This window comes from Tiliqua scincoides, chromosome 2 (genome assembly GCF_035046505.1).
Source record: "Tiliqua scincoides isolate rTilSci1 chromosome 2, rTilSci1.hap2, whole genome shotgun sequence".
NCBI classification, from domain to species: Eukaryota; Metazoa; Chordata; class Lepidosauria; order Squamata; family Scincidae; genus Tiliqua; species Tiliqua scincoides.
In genome coordinates, this window is record NC_089822.1 from 150827296 (window position 1) to 150850463 (window position 23168).

The 23168-nt window shown below is 44.0% G+C and overlaps 1 protein-coding gene across 5 annotated transcripts in view; it reads right to left on the minus strand.

The window, feature by feature from the left end:
- RNF213 (ring finger protein 213) overlaps positions 1–23168 on the minus strand; it is a 125223-nt gene that overhangs the window by 18291 nt on the left and 83764 nt on the right. For all 5 annotated transcript variants that reach the window (XM_066616877.1, XM_066616878.1, XM_066616876.1 and 2 more), the window contains 13 exons: positions 22657–22838; positions 21187–21307; positions 18519–18619; positions 15876–16058; positions 15544–15701; positions 15355–15457; positions 14911–15025; positions 8183–8393; positions 7658–7854; positions 6535–6657; positions 5173–5283; positions 4647–4889; positions 3822–3894 (listed from right to left, as the gene is read on the minus strand). In XM_066616877.1, coding sequence (XP_066472974.1) covers positions 3822–3894; positions 4647–4889; positions 5173–5283; positions 6535–6657; positions 7658–7854; positions 8183–8393; positions 14911–15025; positions 15355–15457; positions 15544–15701; positions 15876–16058; positions 18519–18619; positions 21187–21307; positions 22657–22838 — 1921 coding nt within the window. The remainder of the gene's footprint in view (positions 1–3821; positions 3895–4646; positions 4890–5172; positions 5284–6534; positions 6658–7657; positions 7855–8182; positions 8394–14910; positions 15026–15354; positions 15458–15543; positions 15702–15875; positions 16059–18518; positions 18620–21186; positions 21308–22656; positions 22839–23168) is intronic.

Below are 23168 nucleotides of genomic sequence, written 5' to 3' on the forward strand. Positions count from 1 at the left end.
ATGGGGCTGGGTGATAGCAAGGGTTCATCAACAACTCCAATATCTGATGCTTCCTCCTCAATGATGGCTATCCCTTGACAGTGGCATAGCTAGCAAGAAGCAGTTTGCCCTAGGTACCAGCCTTGTGGGGGTGACATCACAAGAGCCCAAAATCACTAAAATTGAGGTGGTTAGGAATAACCCCATCGTGCTATATACTGTTGGATGTGGAATTTCCAGCAGAATGCAATGAAAAAACCAGGAGTGAAATATCTCCTCTCTATCAAACGTTATGGCCGAAAAACTAGAAACAAAAAATGTATGGAGCCCTAGGGAAAGTGAAACTGAGCCATATCATGTGGTTACTCGTGAGTAGATGAACTTGCCTTAGTTCATCAGAAAGGGCAGGCTGAGAAGAATCCAACAACACCAGAATGGTCCTGATCAGATGAACACAGCCCCTAAAAAATACCCAAGAAGGAAATCCCCCTTCCAAGCTGACCAATGTACTAAGCCCCACGGAAAGCGAAACTAAGCCACATGGTCGCGTTCACTCACGAGTAAGCAAATGTGCCTTGGCTCTTGGTCAGGTCAGGAAAAGAGGAATACAAAGCTACCAGAACGGTCCCAATCTGATGAACGTGGAGTTCAACAAATGCTCCACAAATCAGCCTCCCCTCTTAAAAAGAATAAAATAGAGGCTTCAGCTGGTAAGGTAGGTGAATTTTTTCTATTTTACATTTGTAAAGCCTGGTGGATCCTGCTAGTGATATGGTTTAAATATAAGAACTTAAAGTGAACTGGGCACTGGGTAGGGCTGAAAATCTCACTGATTTTTGTGTGTGTGGGTGGGGCGTTATTGCAGGCAGGCTACAAATAAAATTCACTTGGTGGAACAGGCTGGCTTCCACTTATTTAATTATTTGTTTTTCTTTAATTATTTATAATTATTTATTTTAATTTGCTTGATGTTACTTCCAGACGTGACATCACTTCCAGAGGGTCCTGGACAGATTGTCATTCTAAGAAGTGTGTCCTGATGACACCCTAGGGACCAAAATTGTGGAAATCATGGCTTTTAGAAATAATACCATCATATTATATATACCATTTGATGCAGAATTTCATTCATTGCTTGTGGAGAAATACTAACTGCATTTATTTTCTGGTCATTATTATTATTCATTTCATGTCATAACTATTACTATCTCTCAATCTCACCTATCTCACAGGGTTGTTGGGAGGATGTAAAAAAATTAATTGTGTCATATGGGGAGTGACAAAGTTTATGAGTGTCAAATGACGTAGCTACGCCACTGTCCCTTGACTTGTTGAGGGTTGCTGTCCCAATGTAAGGCCACAAAATTCAGCAGAGGAGAGGGGGTTGCTTCACTCACCCTCCTCCACCACCTGTCTCTTGGCTATTTCCCTGGGCTTGCCTCAGCCCCACAGCAGCTCTCAAGTAGCCTTGACCTCACATCATCAGTTTCTCATCATCACCAAGGTTGTGAAAGTTCAACTAGAATCCCTGAGATAGTGCCCAAGATGGTGAGACAAGTCCAGAAACAGACACAAATGTGTCCAATGATTCTCAAAGGGCCAATACCAATACCTGTTTGATGAAGAAAACTGACCCAGACAACTTTTTTAAAAACAAGGAGTATAATTGGCTGGATGCAATTACTGCAATCCCCTCCGGCCATATACAGGCGCGCCACTGTATCCATGGGGATTCACTTCCGTGAAACTAGATTATTAATTATTAATTAATTAACAGTATTTATATACCGCTTTTCAACTAAAGTTCACAAAGCGGTTTACAGAGAAAAAAATCAAATAACTAATGGCTCCCTGTCCCAAAAGGGCTCACAATCTAAAAAGATGCAAAAGAACACCAGCAGACAGCCACTAGAAAAGACACTGCTGGGGTGAGGTGGGCTAGTTACTCTCCCCCTGCTAAAAAGAGGAACATCCACTTGAAAGAGTGCCTCTTACCCAGTTAGCATCTCAGGACTTTCCAAACCATGGCCTGGGGACCGGATCTGGGGTTTGGGGAAAGCCCTCCGCTCCATAAGTGGAGTTTACTGTTCCACGTCCATGCCGTGGGTTTTCTCAGTAAAACTGGGCACCGGGACACTCTGGACAGTTGCGTCTGCCTAGACATCCTGTTGCATAGTCTTCTGAGATGCCGGGCGACAGATGCAACTGCCCAGAGTGTCCTGTGGCCCAGATCTACTGAGAATACACGCAGCATGGAGGTGGAATGGTAAGCTCCAGTCCAAACAAGGACTGATTTTTGACACACAGCGGTAATAAGTTTGGCGACTACAATCTTAAGGAATTAAGAACGTCACTTCCGGTTTCACAGAAAACCTGGAAGTTGCATTATTTCAACTGCCGAGCTCAGTCTGAGCCTCGCAGAGGTAGCAGATGGATGTCCATGGCCTCTGCAGGGTTCAGAGGACACTCTGGAGGTGAGGGGAGCTCTGCTTCCCTTGCCTCCAGAGGAGACGCGTGTGAAGGGGACCACAGATCTGATCCACAGATAACTGAATCCAAAGATACAGGAGCCATCCTGTACTGCATAGCAATGGTTCTTAAACTCCCAGGGACTTTGAGAACTGAAGTAAGTTGTTGTGGGGGAAGGGTTAGGCTTAGCAACATAACCCCCAGGACTGAACTGCTGCAAGGGATGAGGGGGTTTGCATACTTACCTATAGCCAGTGCCAAACTCTTTGGGGGGCCAGGGAGCCTGTGGATCCCCTTGAAGTCTCCCCAAGCCTCCAAATCTCTAAAAAAATTAAAAACACACCCATATCCAGTTTCGCTACAAAAATAGCAGGTGGGCTTTAAAAAACTTTTTTCAGAGCTTTGGAGGCTTGGAGAGCCCTGCAGAGGGGTCCACAGGCTCCCTGCCACCCCCCCCCCCCCAGGCTGGCACTGGCTGTAGGTTAATGTGCAAAAAATCCCCCTTGTCCCTGGTAACAGTACGATCCTGGGGATCATGTGGCTACCTTCCCCTCTTTCCTACCTCTTAAGGAGACAAAGGCAGGGCTTCCCAGGCTGGTGGGTCATGACCTTCTGCTCATGAGAAGGCCACTGTTTTTTCATTCTCCTCCTCCCATGACCTCTCTCACCCCTGCCTTTCTGCTCATAGCTGCACCAAACCCCAGCCCCACCCCAAGTACACTGGCACAGTATTCACAGATAATGAGAACAAAGCTGCAGATAAGGAGAGGTAGGTGGCATTTCTGCCCCTCGCAGATAAATGAATTTGCAGATAGTGAATTTGCATATAAAGAGAACTGACTGTAAATGTCACTCTTTGGTTTTAATTATGCTGTGAAGATCTTTTATACGAAAGAACAGAATAGCATACAACAGTGCATATTGTCCTGTCAACAGGGAACAAATCTAAGGCCATTTCAATGACCAGCTTGACCTCATGGTTTTGTTACAGAACTTCATAATCAAAAATCTATAGATTCTTCTCAGAGATGAGATTGTTGCCCAGAGCACCATGTCTCAAACCCTTGACACCATAACACACAATTTAGAAAATATCTGTGGAAATTTCCTATCACAAAACTCATTTTGTAAAGTTCTGGCCATTACTATACATTTTTGAAAGTGACCAGTACTTGATTTTTTTAAAAAACCAAAAGAAGCAGATTACATGTCCATTAGCCTAAATGGATACATAGGGCAATATGATTCAAGAGAACATTATCTCCCAAAACTGCAAAACGAATATCCCCAGAATCTGCCAATACCCTCTCCTTTTGAAAAGCACCACTGAAAACTCTTCCCAGCTTACTCCCAAAATTGGGCAGAGTACTTACTATACCAAACACCTCTCAAACAGTCGGCAGCCTGTTTCAATAAATCTTCTGGCATGGTTGGCAAAAAAGCATGCTGCAGAAAAACAAAGACATTTACAGTAAGACTAGGTACCATACTACTACACCAGGGGTGTCCAAACCCCGGCCCGGGGGCCACTTGCGGCCCTCGGAAGCTCCCAATCAGGGCCTTGGAGAGCCCCCAGTCTCCAATGAGCCTCTGGCCCTCCGGAGACTTGCTGGAGCCTGTGCTGAACCAACACAACTGCTCTCAGCATGAGGACAACTGTTCGATCTCTCATCTGAGCTGTGGGATGAGGGCTCCCTCCCCTAATTGCTGTTTCACGTCTGTGATGCAGCAGTAGCAGCTAAGGAAAGGTTGGCCTTGCTTTGTGCAAGGCCTTTTATGGGCCTTGAGCTATTCCAAGACCTTCATTCATTCATATAGGTTCCATCTCTAATATATTCATTTATGTAAATTTATTCAAATTTTAAATTGTAAATTAATTCTTTCTTTCCCGGCCCCTGACACAGTGTCAGAGAGATGATGTGGCCCTCCTGCTAAAATGTTTGGCACCCCTGCACTACACAGTGCCACCTTACAGCAAACTCTGATCTGACTGCCCTGAAGGACTACATGAACTCCAGATACAAGTTACCCATTTTCTCATGCAACTAAACAGAAGGAAACATTAGAGACAAGGGTACATCACCAGTTACTCCAAAAATGCAGGGGAATTAATATAAGGGGAAAGGTTAGTTAAGCAATACATGATTTAAGAACCTAACAAGAATGTGGAACAAAGGCTCAGCAAATACTTCATTTACCTGCATTGTGCTGGGCAAGAACGCCAGATTCCTTAGAGGTTCAAGGATTTGATTCTGGCCACACAGCAAAACTGTGGCAGTGTGAACTGCCATTTCAATCACTATCCTCCTGTAACTGGAATCCTGGGGATTCACTCTCAGTGATGGGAGATTGTTAGCCACAAGAGATTCTGCAAATGTCTTCAGTTCTGGAGAAGAAAGAACTTCAGAACTCTTTATGAACTCTTTCAGAACATCACATTGCTGAAAAAGAAAGTATTTTATAAAAAATAAATTAATGAAACTCAAGAAACTTGCTGCACTCTGTGAAACACTGACAACTGTGATAACACCTGGAAAGAGTTGATTAATATTTAAAATTTCAAATGACTTTCAAATTAAAGTTATTTGAAAAAAAAATCCCAATCACTCTTGGCTCAGAATTTCCCCCACTCTCATTTGTGTTCACTGCAGCCAAAAACTCTATTTCTCCTGTCTGAGCATTTGTGTACAAAGCAACATGCAATCTGGAAACCAAGGGATTTACCTTCTGCTTAGGATGATAATTAGGCTCCCTGCATCTGTACAAAGATGTGAGCTCTCTGAAAACAGCCAATAGAAAATGAACAGCCTGCACAGACTTGGAGCCATTACATGCCTGCAAAGAAAAATATCAGTTACAAAGACCAGGTGAAGGAGGGAGGTGGAGAGGGAGAGAGAGCACCTAATAGAACCTGCATCTTTGGCACATAGTGATAGATATCAATGCGGTCTGTGGCAGCAGAGGCCATGGATGTCTGTCCACAGCCTCTGCTGGGCTCAGACTGAGCCTCAGAGGCAAAACTTCCGTGTTTTTTCCCCCCATAAAACTACTTTCGTAAAACCAGAACTTTTTTTGCCTCCAAGACTTGGTCTGAGCCCAGCAGAGGTTGCAGACGGACATCCATGGTTTCTGCTGGGCTCAGAAGACCCCTGAAGGCGAGGAGAACAGAGTTTCTCTCGTCTCCGGAGGATGGGGTAGGTGTTCCCTTGTATTCACTGATTCAGGCATTCATGTGGGTTCCAGAATGGAAACCCTATGGATATGGGAACACACCTATATGATCCTACGTGTATTCTCACTAAACCAAAAGGGCATCAACAGTAAGCAAGAAAATATCCTTTTATTCAGTTCAGCTAGGAAGACAGGAATCGCTAACAGGAACACATCTGGTCCTAAATACCTGTTGGCTACAAAATTAAAAGATTCCCCTCAGGTCAATCAGGAAGAGATGTGCCGATTCAAAAAGGTGGTTGGTTGGTTGGCAACCTTCAGTCTCGAAAGACTATGGTATAAGCCAGGAGTGCCCAAACCCACTTGCGGCCCTCGAGGCCTCTCAATGTGGCCCTCAGGGAGCCCCCAGTCTCCAATGAGCCTCTGGCCCTACAGAGATTTGTTGGAGCCCACATGGGCCCGACGCAACTGCTCTCAGCACGAGAGCAACTGTTTGACGCCTTGCATGAGCTGTGGGATGAGGGCTCCCTCCACTGCTTGTTGTTTCACATCTGTGATGCAGTAGTGGCAGTGAAGGAAAGGCCAGCCTTGCTTTGCAAAAGGCCTTTTACAGGCCTTTATCTATTGCAAGATCATTCATTCATATAAGTTCATCTTTAATATACTCATTTATGTAAATTTATTCAAATTTTAAATGTAAATTAATTCTTTTTTCCCCCGGCCCCCAACGCAGTGTCAGAGAGATGATGTGGCCCTCCTGCCAAAAACTTGGGACACCCCTGGTATAAGCCTACAGTACCCAGTATTCCTAGGCGGTCTCCAATCCAAGTACTAACCAGGCCTGACCCTGCTTAGCTTCCGAGATCAGACGAGATCGGGCATGTGCAGGGCATTAAGTCAAAAAGAAGTCCTTACCTTCACTGTTGCTGCAATGTCGTCTGTCTGGCATTCTAGCATTGCTTTTCCCATAGCATCACGAATGCGTTTGTAGTTTTTGCCATATATTAGAAACTGATCAATCTGATCTGACTGGTGCATCTGAGATCACAAAGTAAAAATCCCATTTTTTTTAAAGAATCACTATGAAAGCAAGTTAGACACACACACACACACACACACACACACACACACACACACACAGAGCTGTTGTTAAAGCAAATGTTCAACAAGAAGCAGTGTTTCTGCAACTGAATTACAGGCTTAAGTACAGTAAACTTGCCTGTGGATTAGCAGCCCAATTCTAAACATTCTGGCTAGAGCAGTGGGGCCAAAATGGCCACAGTTGCATCCAGCAGGCACCAGGAAGCAGCTGAAGGTTTCCTCAGGAAAGGGGACTTTCGTTCCTTCACCCAGGGAAAGCCCCAAGCCCCACTATAGGTCTTCTGCATCAGCAAAATAGAAAATTTGAGAGACTCCATGACAGGCTGCCCTCCCTCCACCCTAATGAACTTCACCACCACCTGGAGCTCTTCCCTTGCTCCAGGCACTTTACGGTTAGCGCTGGTCTCAGCGCACGCCTGGAGCAAAACTCCAAGGCACTGGAGAGCGAGCACCAAAAAAGGCCTCCCAGAAGCGGTTATGCTGGTGAGGCCTACCAGGTCTTGCTGTCTCCCCTGTTCCCTGGCTGAATGAAGGGAATGGATGAGAAGGCAGCAAGGTAGGATGGCAGGCCAGACTTGGGAAAAGAAGGTGGGGGGAAGAGGGTAGAAGGAATGAAGGAAGGAACAAAGGATTGGAGGAAGAAAGGAAGGCCAGAAAAAACTGAACCTATGGGCTCAGCAAAGCCTTGACTTGTCTCTTAGAGAGGCAGAGCTGGGCTGGACTGGGCTGCTTCCCACAGCAGGAAGAGACCTCAGTAAGCCCAGCCCCACCTCTTGCAGGGGCAACCCACTCGGTAAAGAACGCCCTCCTTCCCCTTCCAGAGAACATTATTTTACACATTCCCTCCTAACAAATGCCCACTTGGTCCTCTTATACAAAGTCACTCATCTGAAATCAATGCCTAGAAGCTGCTAAGACCTAGAAACATAATTATTACCTGTTGCTGTTGAATTATTTCTTCTGGAAATATCCAGCGACATTGACGATCATCAGACAGCCTCTGTGTGAATTCCAACCCATACTGGTTAGTGAGTTTTCGGACAAGGTAAACTCTATACCAGTCATTTTGAGTCTGACAGCAGAACTCCCTCACTCTCTGCAGGTAGAGCTGCTTGTCCTTTTCTCTACCACCATCTGCAGAAAAGGAAAGTAAGGGCTTATTTTTGACAAGTTACTGATATCTAGAAGATATCATTTCTAGAAGAACCGAGAATAATAAACTGCCTTTCAAAGTTTTGCACCTGAAAGAGGAAAAACATTCTCCTGGCAGTACAAGAAGACTGGAGGAGACACATATACTACATTTTGTTTGAAATACAAAAGCACAGATTCCTTCCTCTGTTCAATAGGGGCACAAATGGTAACGTCTATCACACAATTCATCTGTCTCAGCAGGAAGCCTCTTGTACTTTAGTTCTTTGGGACATTTGCATCCCTATTTGGTTTCTGTCTTCTCACTTGCCTGAAGGCCCATAAAATTCAAAGAGCAGCTCTGCAGCCCTGTCCATGCACAGCCGAATGTTAGCCACTCCCTGCAAGTATTCAACAGTGGGTTCCTCAGAGTTTTCTCGGCTGCTCCACTTGACATAGTTCGCCAGGAAGCGCCCCTCCTCTCGCAGGCAGGTTGTCTTGATCTTCTCACAGGCAGCTCCTGATTTCTCATACATGGAGTCCTGAAAACGTGAGAGAATTTTCCCATTTTGGAACTGGAACTCACATTAAAGACTCACATTAAATTGTTAAACCATTTAAATTAGGCAATTTGCACAAATGTGTGGTCTGGAACTTTGGGGAAAATAAGTCAAATTTTGGGCCAAGAAAATCACTGAACTGAGAATTACACCATACTGGATTTCTTACTCTACCACCTAGTGGTGATTTTTTCATGAGTTCTGGAAAATGTTGGAAAACACTGAGTTAGAGGAAACAACTGTTTAGAGCTGAGGTTCTCAAACTGGGGCACTGTGATGCCCTAGCCTAAGGACCTCGGCCTCTGACCCCTTAAGGGGTGGGAAAGACAGCAACACAATCTCCAGGATCACATAACTGCAGGGGCAGAGGCAGTGGTGTAGCTAGTGATCGTGTAGTCTGGTGCCAAGCTCAAAATGATGCCCCGGAAGTGATGTCACAACCAGAAGTGATGTCATGCCTCACTCATGACATAGGGACTCCTCATCCCTATTGGATGAGGATGGGGAGGTTAGAGAACAACAAGACAAAGTCAGAGTAGGAGAAGAAATTGGGAAAGGTAGGGTGATGGGATGTGATAGACGGTTTGGCACAATGAGAGGATGCGGAGACAAAGGAGCGAATAAGCAGCGCATCCTGGGGCATTCCGTGTATAAATGCTTTTATGCGATTGCCCGAAGTCTACGAGCAAAGTCTACGAGCAAAGGTGGGAGAACTGGAATGTCTGGTGACAAGGGAAAATATTGACATAGTGGGCATAACGGAAACCTGGTGGAATGCGGAGAATCAGTGGGATACCGCAATCCCGGGCTATAAACTCTACAGGAGGGACAGGCAGGGGCGTGTTGGAGGTGGGGTGGCCGTTTATGTTAAGGAAGGGATAGAATCCAGCAAAGTAGAGATTGAAGGTGGGTCCGACTCCACCGTAGAATCTCTGTGGGTTAAATTACCAGGCTTGTGCAGCGATGTAATACTGGGGGCGTGCTATCGTCCTCCAGACCAGAAATCGGATGGGGACCTTGAAATGAGGAAACAGATCAGGGAGGTAACAAGGAGGGACAGGGTTGTAATCATGGGGGACTTCAATTATCCTCATATTGACTGGGTCAATTTGTGTTCTGGTCACGATAAGGAAACCGGATTTCTTGACGTGCTAAATGACTGTGGCTTAGAGCAGCTAGTCACGGAGCCCACCAGAGGACAGGTGACTCTGGATTTAATATTGTGCGGTACGCAGGACCTGGTTAGAGATGTAAACGTTACTGAGCCATTGGGGAACAGTGATCATGCTGCGATCCGTTTTGACGTGCACGTTGGGGGAAGAATACCAGGCAAATCTCTAACAAAAACCCTTGACTTCCGACGGGCGGACTTCCCTCAAATGAGGAGGCTGGTTAGAAGGAGGTTGAAAGGGAGGGTAAAAAGAGTCCAATCTCTCCAGAGTGCATGGAGGCTGCTTAAAACAACAGTAATAGAGGCCCAGCAGAGGTGTATACCGCAAAGAAAGAAGGGTTCCACTAAATCCAGGAGGGTGCCCGCATGGCTAACCAGCCAAGTTAGAGAGGCTGTGAAGGGCAAGGAAGCTTCCTTCCGTAAATGGAAGTCTTGCCCTAATGAGGAGAATAAAAAGGAACATAAACTGTGGCAAAAGAAGGTGATACTGTAAGAAGGTGATACTGGAGGCCAAGCGAGACTATGAGGAACGCATGGCCAGCAACATTAAGGGGAATAATAAAAGCTTCTTCAAATATGTTAGAAGCAGGAAAACCGCCAGAGAAGCGGTTGGCCCTCTGGATGGTGAGGGAGGGAAAGGGGAGATAAAAGGAGACTTAGAGATGGCAGAGAAATTAAATGAGTTCTTTGCATCTGTCTTCACGGCAGAAGACCTCGGGCAGATACCGCTGCCCGAACGGCCCCTCCTGACCGAGGAGTTAAGTCAGATAGAGGTTAAAGGAGAAGATGTTTCAGACCTCATTGATAAATTAAAGATCAATAAGTCACCGGGCCCTGATGGCATCCACCCAAGAGTTATTAAGGAATTGAAGAATGAAGTTGCAGATCTCTTGACTAAGGTATGCAACTTGTCCCTCAAAACGGCCACGGTGCCAGAAGATTGGAGGATAGCAAATGTCACGCCTATCTTTAAAAAGGGAAAGAGGGGGGACCCGGGAAACTATAGGCCGGTCAGCCTAACATCCATACCGGGTAAGATGGTGGAATGCCTCATCAAAGATAGGATCTCAAAACACATAGACGAACAGGTCTTGCTGAGGGAGAGTCAGCATGGCTTCTGTAAGGGTAAGTCTTGCCTCACGAACCTTATAGAATTCTTTGAAAAGGTCAACAGGCATGTGGATGCGGGAGAACCCGTGGACATTATATATCTGGACTTTCAGAAGGTGTTTGACACGGTCCCTCACCAAAGGCTACTGAAAAAACTCCACAGTCAGGGAATTAGAGGACAGGTCCTCTCGTGGATTGAGAACTGGTTGGAGGCCAGGAAGCAGAGAGTGGGTGTCAATGGGCAATTTTCACAATGGAGAGAGGTGAAAAGTGGTGTGCCCCAAGGATCTGTCCTGGGACCGGTGCTTTTCAACCTCTTCATAAATGACGTGGAGACAGGGTTGAGCAGTGAAGTGGCTAAGTTTGCAGACGACACCAAACTTTTCCGAGTGGTAAAGACCAGAAGTGATTGTGAGGAGCTCCAGAAGGATCTCTCCAGACTGGCAGAATGGGCAGCAAAATGGCAGATGCGCTTCAATGTCAGTAAGTGTAAAGTCATGCACATTGGGGCAAAAAATCAAAACTTTAGATATAGGCTGATGGGTTCTGAGCTGTCTGTGACAGATCAGGAGAGAGATCTTGGGGTGGTGGTGGACAGGTCGATGAAAGTGTCAACCCAATGTGCGGCGGCAGTGAAGAAGGCCAATTCTATGCTTGGGATCATTAGGAAGGGTATTGAGAACAAAACGGCTAGTATTATAATGCCGTTGTACAAATCGATGGTAAGGCCACACCTGGAGTATTGTGTCCAGTTCTGGTCGCCACATCTCAAAAAAGACATAGTGGAAATGGAAAAGGTGCAAAAGAGAGCGACTAAGATGATTACGGGGCTGGGGCACCTTCCTTATGAGGAAAGGCTACGGCGTTTGGGCCTCTTCAGCCTAGAAAAGAGATGCTTGAGGGGGGACATGATTGAGACATACAAAATTATGCAGGGAATGGACAGAGTGGATAGAGAGATGCTCTTTACACTCTCACATAATACCAGAACCAGGGGACATCCACTAAAATTGAGTGTTGGGCGGATTAGGACAGGCAAAAGAAAATATTTCTTTACTCAGCGTGTGGTCGGTCTGTGGAACTCCTTGCCACAGGATGTGGTGCTGGCGTCTAGCCTAGACGCCTTTAAAAGGGGATTGGACAAGTTTCTGGAGGAAAAATCCATTATGGGGTACAAGCCATGATGTGTATGCGCAACCTCCTGATTTTAGAAATGGGTTAAGTCAGAATGCCAGATGCAGGGGAGGGCACCAGGATGAGGTCTCTTGTTATCTGGTGTGCTCCCTGGGGCATTTTGTGGGCCGCTGTGAGATACAGGAAGCTGGACTAGATGGGCCTATGGCCTGATCCAGTGGGGCTGTTCTTATGTTCTTATGTTCATGCCCAGGTTTTTAAAAAGTGAAAATAGATGGAAAACATTGCTTCTCCCTCTAGAAGGTTGCCACCCACTTGCTCTGTTATTTGGTCTGTCACAGTGCTAAGGCATCTATCTACTACCTGGGGTCAAAGAAGATTTTGTAGTCCCCCCGTCCACAACAAATCAAATTTAATTAAGCAAATAAATATAAAGTGTGCCCCTTATAGGTTAAAGACACTGTGCTCGGGTGAAGAGGAACAGTTATTCTCCCCATGCTAAATATAAGAGGAGCCCCACTTGAAAAAGTGTCTCTTTACTCAGTTAGCAGGGGTAACTGAATTATGATATTTGGAAATGAGAGCTGACTCATATTACCACCTTATAGGCTTGATGCTGTACTATAAAAACATCTCATTGGCTCTCAGAACAATCAGTCTTATGGATTAGTTTTGAGCTAAAGAAATCTACTTTTTGTTCCATAATGCAGTTGTGTTTTCATTTTCTGGCTAATTGGCCATAACTTTTTATAGAATACAGATATTCCAGTGGGGATTGTTGCATTGTATTCCTCATTAAATTACCTTTCCAATGATATATAACATGATGGTATTATTCATACATACCAATTTTTTCACAATTTTGGCCACTAGTGTCAAGCTCAGCTTTTTGCTCCCCCTAAAGCTTGTTGCCCGGCAACTGCTACCCCCTGCACCCCCTTAGCTAAGCCACTGGGCAAAGGGTTTTTTTTCTAACGTTCCCTACCTGCTTCCGTGGTCCAGTGGGGTGCAGGAAGCCCTGTGGAGCTCTCTGCAGGATTCCCTGTGGCTTGTAAACAGTAAAAAAAAAAATTGGATCTGACCCACTTCTGGTTTCATGATCACTAAACTCGAAGTGGATCAACAAACTTTTTTTTTTTTTACTTTTTACAAGCCTTGGGGAGCCCTGCAGAGAGCTCACCTACCCCAGCAGCAGGTAAGGAATGTTAGAAAAAAAGCCCCCTCTGCCCTGCAGCAGCACAATCCTCAGGATCGCATTGTGCCATTTTCCCTGTCCCTGCAAAGACTTACCTTGGGACTCAAAGGTAACTCTTGGGACTCTGAGGGAGTTTGAGAACCCCTGGCTTAGAGGGAATTATTGATCCAGGGTTGAACAAATGAGGGCTGCTTATTCCAGTTTCAGGAAACAAGAAAACGTGATTTCTTGGAAGCATGCCACATATTTCTAAGCACTTCAAGAACTCACTGTCGCTAGCAGTTTTCTGCTTTTTAAAACAATTACAAGGATGAACAAATGCCATAATGAGAAACTCAGTTTTCCAGAATGTGCATTTGGAGTGAGCTGGCAAAATTCATAAAACATTGTTTAAAGCTTCAGCTAATGACAATCTGAAGCTATACTATAGGTTGAGCCTCATTATTCACAGGGGTTTGGTTCCAAGCACTCACATGGATGGCAAAAAACTGCACTATAGCAAATCAATTTAAAAAACAAAGTTTCTTTGCTCCAGTGATTTAAAAACAGCCTTGATAAGAGACATTAAGACAATCCATCAATCAGTAGCTTAGAAAGACACTTCACTTAGCCCCCCCCTTCACCAATGCAAAGTGATCACCTTTCTTTCAGTGCTCAGGGGGAAGGGAGGGGTCAGATGGAGAGAGAAGAATTGATGGATTATCAGCCAGCTGCCCTCTCTCTCTCTCTCTCTCTCTCTCATTAAGGAGGCTATTGTTAAAGGACTGTTCAGTTTTTGAAACTGATTTTAAAGGAGTGCATTTTTTCCCTTCTCCAGAGATCATCACATTCCTTCTCATTTGCAGTGGCCATTCGTGTTGAGTCAAATCCATGTATAAAAAATCCATGTATAAATAGGCTGGACCTGTATTTTTATAGAGCAGGGGTGCCCAAACCCCGACCCTGGGGCCACTTGTGGCCCTCAAGGCCTCTCAATGCGGCCCTCAGGGAGCCCCCAGTCTCCAATGAGCCTCTGGCCCTCCAGAGATTTGTTGGAGCCCACACTGGCCCGAAACAACTGCTCTCAGTGTGAGGGCAACTGTTTGACCTCTCGCGAGAGCTGTGGGATGAGAGCTCCCTCCACTGCTTGTTGTTTCACATCTGTGATGCAGTAGCGGCAGCAAAGGAAAGGCCAGCCTTCCTTTGTGCAAGGCCTTTTATAGACCTTGAGCTATTGCAAGACCTTCATTTATTCATATAAGTTCATCTTTAATATATTCATTTATGTAAACTTATGTAAATTTATTCAAATTTTAAATGTAAATTAATTCTTTTTTTTCCCCTGGCCCCCGACACAGTGCCAAAAACTTTGAACACCCCTGTTATACAGCAAAGATAGCCACTTCTTCCTTGTTTGATGTAGCAACTGATAGTTTTCTAACTACACAAACATTAGATGGGAAGAGGAATCTTGGCTGCAGAGAAATGCCTGTTAACCCATCCTTACTGCAGTTGCTTTCCTTTCTTCCACAGAAATCAGTGTAGTGGAATTAACTAGTTCAGATTGCAAGTAGCTTCTAGTCTAGCTACTTTGTATACATGAGCTCAGCAAGCAACAATGGCTCTGGCTCTATGATGCCTCTTAAACTTGTCATTTGTAAACTAGTGTATGTAAGCAATCTAAGGTTTTCCAAAGGAAGTAAGAGAACAAAAGAGGACAGGAACTTTACATCATGGCAAGAGCAGAATAACTGCAGATTTTGAGAAATATAGTTATTTTTCCTTTAAGGAATGTTATACATTCTTTTGCAATACTTAAAAAAATCTGTATGCCCTGCATATAGTCCCTGTTGGATCATCTGACCTTCTATAAAGTGCCCTGAAAGAGAGAGATTGGAAAAGTAGCTTACCTCAAGGCAGTTGGCAAACAGTGTGTAAACTTCTGTTTTATCTTCTTTGTCTAGGATCTGATTTGCTTCTACGTCTGACAAATATTCTTGCAGATAGGCTTTCACACTTTCGAAGCTATGGAAACAGAAAAGTCTTGCCTTAAGAAACATTTGCTTCTACTGATATTAATTATATTGCAAAAATGAAACAAGAACTCTAGTATGCAAATCAGATGATTTTAAAATATTGATACTTCACTGTTCATCTGTATACTGTAGCAGAAGAATGCATTGCAGATACAGCGCTACAAAGGAGCAGGAGTTAGGGAGAACCAGCAGAGCGTTAATGAAAAGTGGCTAGACTTACATGAGGGTCACAAGATGTCATCTTGGAAATCTGAGCATATATCAGCTGGGTTAGCTTTGAAGGACAAGGATAGATTACCCCACATTTGAACACTTTACCTGTATTTCAGAAGCAACTTCAGCAGCACAGAACGGATTACAGGAGTCTTATCCACCACATCGTCAAATGGGGACAGAGATTTTGTATACATGCCACGGTCACCTGGAGAAATAACACAGCGCAGTTTGTGGAAATTATCAAATCTACTCGTTTAAGGCCGGGTAACTGCCAGAAGCATGTGAGCATACCTCTCAAAATCTCCTTCTGAACAAACAGCAGCTTCAGCAGTTCCTGGATCACTGCTTTTTCCGGGGGCTCGTTGTCTTTGAAACACATTGTAGACACCAGCTCTAAGAAAAAACTGTTGCAAAACTTACGGAACTGGGCATTTTTTTCTATGGCAATCCTGTGGGGAAAAATGGGTGAGAAGATACTTAGTCAAGTGCAGAACTTGCTTCGTTTAGCATATGGGTGGCCATATGCTAAGAAATGAATGGCCAACAAGTTTTCAGAAACTAAGGCCAGAGGTTCAAAATCACCATTACAGTTGTCACTGGTTGGAGCAGGAATAATGCTTTACCTGAGCTCTTCAGATACAGTGAGGGTGTAGTTATCTGGTACGCTGGTAACGCAGAATGGGCACAGCATTTGCCCTGGCACCAGCCACTGTCTGATGCAATTCTGACAATACACATGGTCACAGGGAAGATTGACTGGATCTCTAGGATCTCCTAAACAAATTGGACATGGTTTCAGGCCATACCTGTAAATTCAAGAGCTACAGTCAGTGCATATGGATTTAACACATATTTAACTCCGAAGTCCACTATCTAGACCAGCAGGTTTCAACTGGTGTGCCGCAGGGTCAATGAGACAGGCAGCAGCTGCATGTGGGCGGAGCAGCCACTTGGAGCTTCACAAGACAGCAGGAGAAAAAGGAGCAGCCCGCAAAGGGACTTCAAAGCTCCTGCTGTTGCCTGCCCCATGCGGTAATTGGGCAGCCAGAGAAGCCTGAAAGAGCTCCCGGCAGGCAGGGACGTGGAGGGAGTGACAATGAGCAGCGAGCCACAAGGTGGGAAGCAGGTATGGAGCCAGTGAAGCACTTGGCTGAAAAGCAGCCTTGAGAGACCCTTTTCCTTACCTGCAATGCCCCAAAGTGACCCTCCCTGCACTGCCTCCACTGGCAAGGCTTTGGCTTTGACAGTAAGGGTGTTGGGCTACAATCCTACCCACACTTACCTAGGAGTAAGCTGCATTTACTATAATAGGGTTTACTTCTGAGTAGACATACAGAGGCTTGGGCTCTTGGATGTACTCTTTCTTGAATACAAGAGCAGGCAATTGACGCTTTTCTCTTCTCCCCAACCCCACCGCCTCCCCTCTCGCACACACATTCACCCATTATAATTGAGTTAACCCCTATCTTACCGCCCCTTCCCTCCCTCTTCCCCACCTTCCAAAGTCCAGAATCAATTGCTTTGCATCCTCTCTCTCTCTTCCCCCCATCCCAGTGAATTCTGCACTTATTTCAGTCACATCTCCTCACTGCCCCTCACCCCATATTACTCCAGTATATTACTCCACATTACTCAGTCTCACCTCTCTATGCCAACATTTCCTGGCATATCAAAGCATATCAACTGATAACAATTTGATCACCTACTTCAAAACATTGTTCTTCCTTTCCAGAAACCACATATACTTCCCTCTCCAAGCTTCTTGTGAATTTCCTTAATTGTCATATAATGGTATTAGCTATATTAAATTGTAACATAATAATGTAATTAAAAACTAGTAGTGTGACTTGACGACTTTAGTGCGTTGTCAGTGTGCCATGAGCTGAAAAAGATTGAAAATGGCTGGTCTATTCTAGACCAACGATATTCAACCTTTTTCATCTCACAGCACACAGACAAGGTGCTAAAATTGCAAAGGCACACCATCAGTTTTTTGACAATTGACAAGGCACACCCTACTGACAGCAGGGGCTCACATCCCTCAGTGGCCCTACTAACAAATGATCCTTGCCCAAATTCTCGTGGCACACCTAAAGACTATCCGCGGCATACCAGTGTGCCACGGCACGGTGGTTGAAAATGGCTGGTCTACACCCACCTGGTTATTCCATGAGAAATAAGGCTGTATACATATAACCGTGATTTTTTTTTTCTATTCCTCCCCAAGAAACCAAGTATGTCTAAAAATGTTTCTGTTTCTAAAGTACTTCTCACACGTAAATCTGGACATCCACTTAAGATCATCATGAGAAGTCTTTTTCCAGGTCTTCCCCACTTTCAGAGGTGAAAATTGAAGACAACTGGGGTCTTTGGAAGAAACAGGCATATCTTGTCTTTCATTCGTTTGCCTTTCATCGCTTTGCTCTTTCAAACACGTTCAACTATAACCACATTACAAATTTCATCTACATGCTTTCCTCTTTCATCAGATTTCATCCAGCCTTCCACAGCGTATTAATGTTCTGATAATTATTTTTCTTTTATTTATTTAGGTTTCGAATGCATTTCCATGTGTTATATAGTTTTTTACGTTTTTCACTGGCTAAAATAAATTTGCAAGCTGAATACAGTTATGCTTTGACATTCATCTTTTTTTTTTCCATCCATGCTCTGGTCCTTAACCAAATGAAAATGCAAGGTATTCCTGTCTATGCTAGGCTACTATATTGTTATCATTTAGGTGCCCTGTAAACAGAAATATTTATTGGCTTGAATTCCAGCTAAAAGCCCAATTCTCCTCTAACTTGCTGCAAATCTACAGTTGCTTTAGAGATTCAAGATAACAAGATCACATCACCCCATCTATCAAGGAATAACCCATTCAAAGGATACCCTCCCTCTATTGCTAGAGAACAGATTGTTAATTCTAGGGTAAGTTCTGCGGTAAGGAGGTACCAGGTCATTCAGGCCTGCTCTGCCCACACAACATGCTCTATGTTTGGATGTTCACGTGAAGGGATGATACAAGCACAGGGAAAAACATTAATATGACCACCTGCACAATCAAAAAAATTTTTAGGAAAATAAAAATGGATCCTATGCAAAGATTTCTTAGCTCATTTCCTCTGTTCTTAGGATTCTGTGCAACTGACAAGCCTACAATCTTTTCAGTTCCAAGTGCAATACTAAACCCATCAATTCCAGAATCCACAAGCAAGGACAAAGAGAAGGCATACTCCCAAAATGGAATATACAAAAGACATTACCTGCAAACTGCTAAATTGGCTTCCTCCTTGCACTGGCATAGGGCTTTCATAACTGCAGTGAATGTTTTATGAGTTTTGATGTCAGAACCTGACTGAAAACACTGAAACAAAGACAATACCATTACTCTCCAGGATTGAAGTATAAGGAGAAGTCCCTCACATGCTGGCAAAAATACCAAAATTTCGTAGTAACCATAAAATACTATAAACATCTTGCCACAACTACTTATCATAGTGCAATAATGTACAATCTTTCATTTAAGTTGGTTTTCAAAGCTAGCCAGAGAAGCTGCTCCATCTGCTCTTACTGTGTTCACTGTTTCTAGTATAACACTATTAAAGTTTTGTTTCAAATGTTTTCTTGGTTAATTTTATGGTTGATTGTTCGCCATCTTGAACATATGGAAAGGAGACATATTAAATTTGGCACACAATGAATCTTCTCAAATGAAGCGATCCTAACGAATTTTCCAGCACTGACATAGCTGTGCCAATGGGGCATGTGCTGCATCCTGCAGCCTTCATAGCTCTTACACATAACACACAATTCCTCATGAAAAAGGTAAATCAAATCAGCCTCTACAACCATCCACTTGCCCTCTGCTTGTGTCTAGAGAATGTGTGAAGGGGAAAATATGACCATTTGTGTGACCATGACTTGGACATTACTGCAAATGGGCTGTACACAAGTGGAAGCATCACTCCCAGGGTTCTTAAAATACTATACGTTAACACAGCTGCTTCAATACAGAGACAAGCAGGTGTACCCAACACACACGGTGAATTTTCCCCTTCATGAAAGCATGGGGAAAGGAACATAAGTGAATTACCCTTCTGGCTTATGAAAGCTATAATGGCTTCTGAAAAGAAAAAAGGGAGCGCCTTTCCCTCAGCAGCGGGTTGAAGCAGTGAAAGTGGGACATCCCCGTCTGACACAACATACCCTGTGCTCCTGGCAAGCAAAAAAGCCTGCTCAACTGCCACTCCTGTTGCAATGCTGTGCATTGGTTAGAGTGTTGAATTTGGGTCTTCCTAGGCTAGGCTCAAGACCCTATTTAGCCAGTCATTATTTCTCAACCAAATATACTTCACAGGGTTTTGTGATGATAAAATGGGTGGGGGAAGGCACTGCTTTGAGCTCATTGGTGCAAGGGTGATATAAAAATGTGAAAAAGTACCTTAACTTTGGCAACCACCCCCACACTATTTTAGCCTATAGTACCTCACTGTGCCAGTGGTTTATTGCTCTTCCTGGTAAATGCTCAGAAGAGTCCAGCAGACAAATGGGTAACATTGCTTCTTGCTACTGAAACTCCATATAATCCCCAAAGTCTGCACTTGCTATCCGAGAACCTCAGCATTCTTTTTTAAGTTTCGTTTTCTGCTCTTACACCTGAGAGGTTATCTTGAACACATGTGCTGTAGACCTGGTAAAAGCTAAGAAACAGACAGACAAGGCCCACTGAGCAGATGTCCTTCACACTCACCCCTCTATTACCTCTCTTGGGCACCTGCTTCTAATCCCACCCTCTTTCAGTCTCCATACTCCAGCCAATAAGTAAATATAAACTCTGCATAATTTACAATGAAAACAAACTTTGGCATTTCTTGGTGAAGATTTTGGGTTACCTTGACCAGTTTGCACACAGCTCAAACAATAAGGTTGTCAAAGAAATTCTCAGCATGCAAGTAAATTCCACTGAATATAAAGGGAATTGTACTCTAGTAAGCCGTTCAGGAATGCAAGCCAATAACAAACAATGGGAACAAACAATATTTGAAGCAGGAATTTCAGAGCTCTCAAGGACAACATATGACAACAACAACGACACTCAGGGAGCAGAATCTTTCTCAGGAAAGGTAATCTATTCAGTTCAATGCTTCCCAGCCTGATTCAGTGTTCGACACATTCTCTCTGAGAAAGTGGGGAACTGTGGAAGCAAAACTAAGAAAATAGTAGTCCTTTTATACTTAGGGTTTTATCCCAAAGTTTAGTTAGTAACCAAGGGCACTGGTCACAATTTCAATGAAACTTAATCATGATTTTCCTGGTCATAACTAACTAAATTTGGGATATATTCCTTGTAAGATTTTTTTTTTAAATGTACAGTCAATTCTTGCCTTCCCTGTGATCCTTTCTGGCAGATTTGCTTATCGACAGGAACAAGAGTGTTCCTCATGTCATGCTATTCGCTGCCTGTTCTTAGCTATCCGCAGCCATCCTGACGCTATTTGCAGCATCAGAAGTGGCAATTCCAGAGCTATCTGAAGTGACCATTCTGGAGCTATTTGCTGCAGTCATGGCCATTTTGGAATTATCCATGGTCTCCATTCTGAAGTTATCTGCTGCTGGCATTCCTGACCAGGTTAGCAACCCTTAACCCATTGATCCCATAGGATCAATGACTTGGTTTCTGCTGATTTGATACCACTGGGTTTTCCCAAACCTCAGTGGATCACAAGATTGACTGTATAGATAAGAAAAAAGGAAGCAAGAAGAGGGGTGGATGTCACCCGTTTTTGGCAGTTTGTGAGCAGAAGAGTAAGCGCTGAAAAAAGATCTGTAAATATTCCATTTGTCTGTGCTGCCAACAAGTCAATAAAGAAAGGATGATGATTGCTCTCTCTCAATAAATTGTTTCCAGCCAAATAAAAGCATGGTTCTTACATGTCCAAGCTGCCGAGTATAGTTTTTCACCAGTTGCTGCACTTTTGGAAGCAAGGTCTCTGCTCCAAGCACCACATGTTCCACAAAGAGGGACACTACAAAAATCCGGTTCCATCGATCTCTGTGTGAAAGAAATCTCAGTTACAGCTTATAAGGAGTAGAAGAAAGTACCAGATAACTGGACTGAGGAATGAAAATAAACCCAGAACAAGTCAACTTCTATTAAAACAAATTAGCATATCTCCCCACATGCCCATATATCTTTACAATTTCCACAATACTTCTTTATAAGCAATTGTCATTTTTATATACAGGCAGCACTTGATTTACACAGAGGTTAGGGCCCTGAAAAATCCCATGTATATAAAAGATGAGCAAATGAAAACTGCTGTAGAAACTAATGGTATCAGCATGGAACAGTTTGCAAGCATTTGTTTTGAAGAACAGCAATTATGGAGAGAGACTACTAGAAGTGAGTTTGCTGATGTTGATGGTTCACTAGCCTGCAGAATTAAGTTCAGTGCTGGAGGGGGGCTTTGTGTGGGTTCTTAAGTCTGAAGAATAAGTCTCCTTTCCCAGCTCCTCCTGAGAGCTGCAAATCTCCCATATTTCAGCTTGAAACCTGAAGGGATTCTCAGAGCCTTTTGCTGCTGGGGCTGGCTTCACCACCATATTGTCCTCTTTGTCAGTTTTTTTTCACCAAGTCTCATCTGGCTGGCAGGCAGGAGTGGGCTCTGCCTTGACTCATTGGAAGGCAGGCAGAATCTGTTCCAGAGACTGGAGGGGAAAAACTCCCAAGAAGTAGAGAGATACAGTGCTACCACCAGAGCTGAGCGAAGTCTCCAAGATTCAAGCAAAAGTGTGGGAAGCTTCACATCTCTAAGGAGGGGTGGGAAAGAAGGAACTCATTGTTGGGGTTTAAAAACACCACACACAAATAATCTCCCTCTGCATTGAACCTGTAATTTTAGGAACAAGCCAATGCAAATCACAATTTCAGTATTAATTTTTTAATCCCACTATTTAAAATATGAGTAAAAGACAACAAAAATCAAGAAGTACCAGTATTGCGCTGTATAAGAATGGTACAGAAAACCTGTACACTGGTATCACAGGTACTAGTGGACATTGAAAACAGGAGATTTTCAGGGCAGGTGACTGCTACAGCATGTCGGAAGAACAGCACCATACACCACAAAGCTCAATGGGAATAAGATACAGGGTAGTGTAATAGTTAGGGAGTTGGATTTAGACCTGGAAGATCCTGGTTCAAATCCCCCCTCAGCCATAAAGCTTCCTGGGTGACCTTGGGCCAGTCACTCACAGTCTCACCTACTTCATAGAGCTGTTGTGAGGACAAAAGGAGGGGAGCAGCTGTGTACACCACCCTGAGCTCTTTGGAGGAAGGGCGGTATAAAAATGTGAAAAAATACATACTAGAAATAGCATTTGTGTGCCCATCTTACATACTTGATTTCCTGGAGTAGTTGGTTGCATTGACTGTCATTGCTTTGCAAGTAGTTTGCTGTACACACAAGCTCAACTGGCATTTGAAGGTTCTTCACCTGCTGTAGCCAAATCTGTGGCCTGCATTTCAATAATTTAGCTTCCAACATTTCAGTGCAGGCCATTGCAGCAAGAATATCCAATACCTAGGCAATCAGGCATGAACAGGGCTTTACTATACAGACTCTATAAGTGAAGGCATTCACTCCATACAATGAAGACTGAACATTAGACTCAAATCATCTCATTCATTCATAGAAGAGCAGAACTTTGATCTTGATACGTTCCTCACTACTCACAAACTGCATGCCGACCTCTCCACAAGCCAACTGTGATCCCTCTTTATCTGCTATGAAGAACTAGTTCTCTGTGGACTAGCACTCAGCCCTGTCTTCTTCTGTGTTGTTTCTCCCTGGAATGCTGCATTTGGGAATTCACCCCAACACCTAGCTCCTACACAGATACTATTTGCAAGG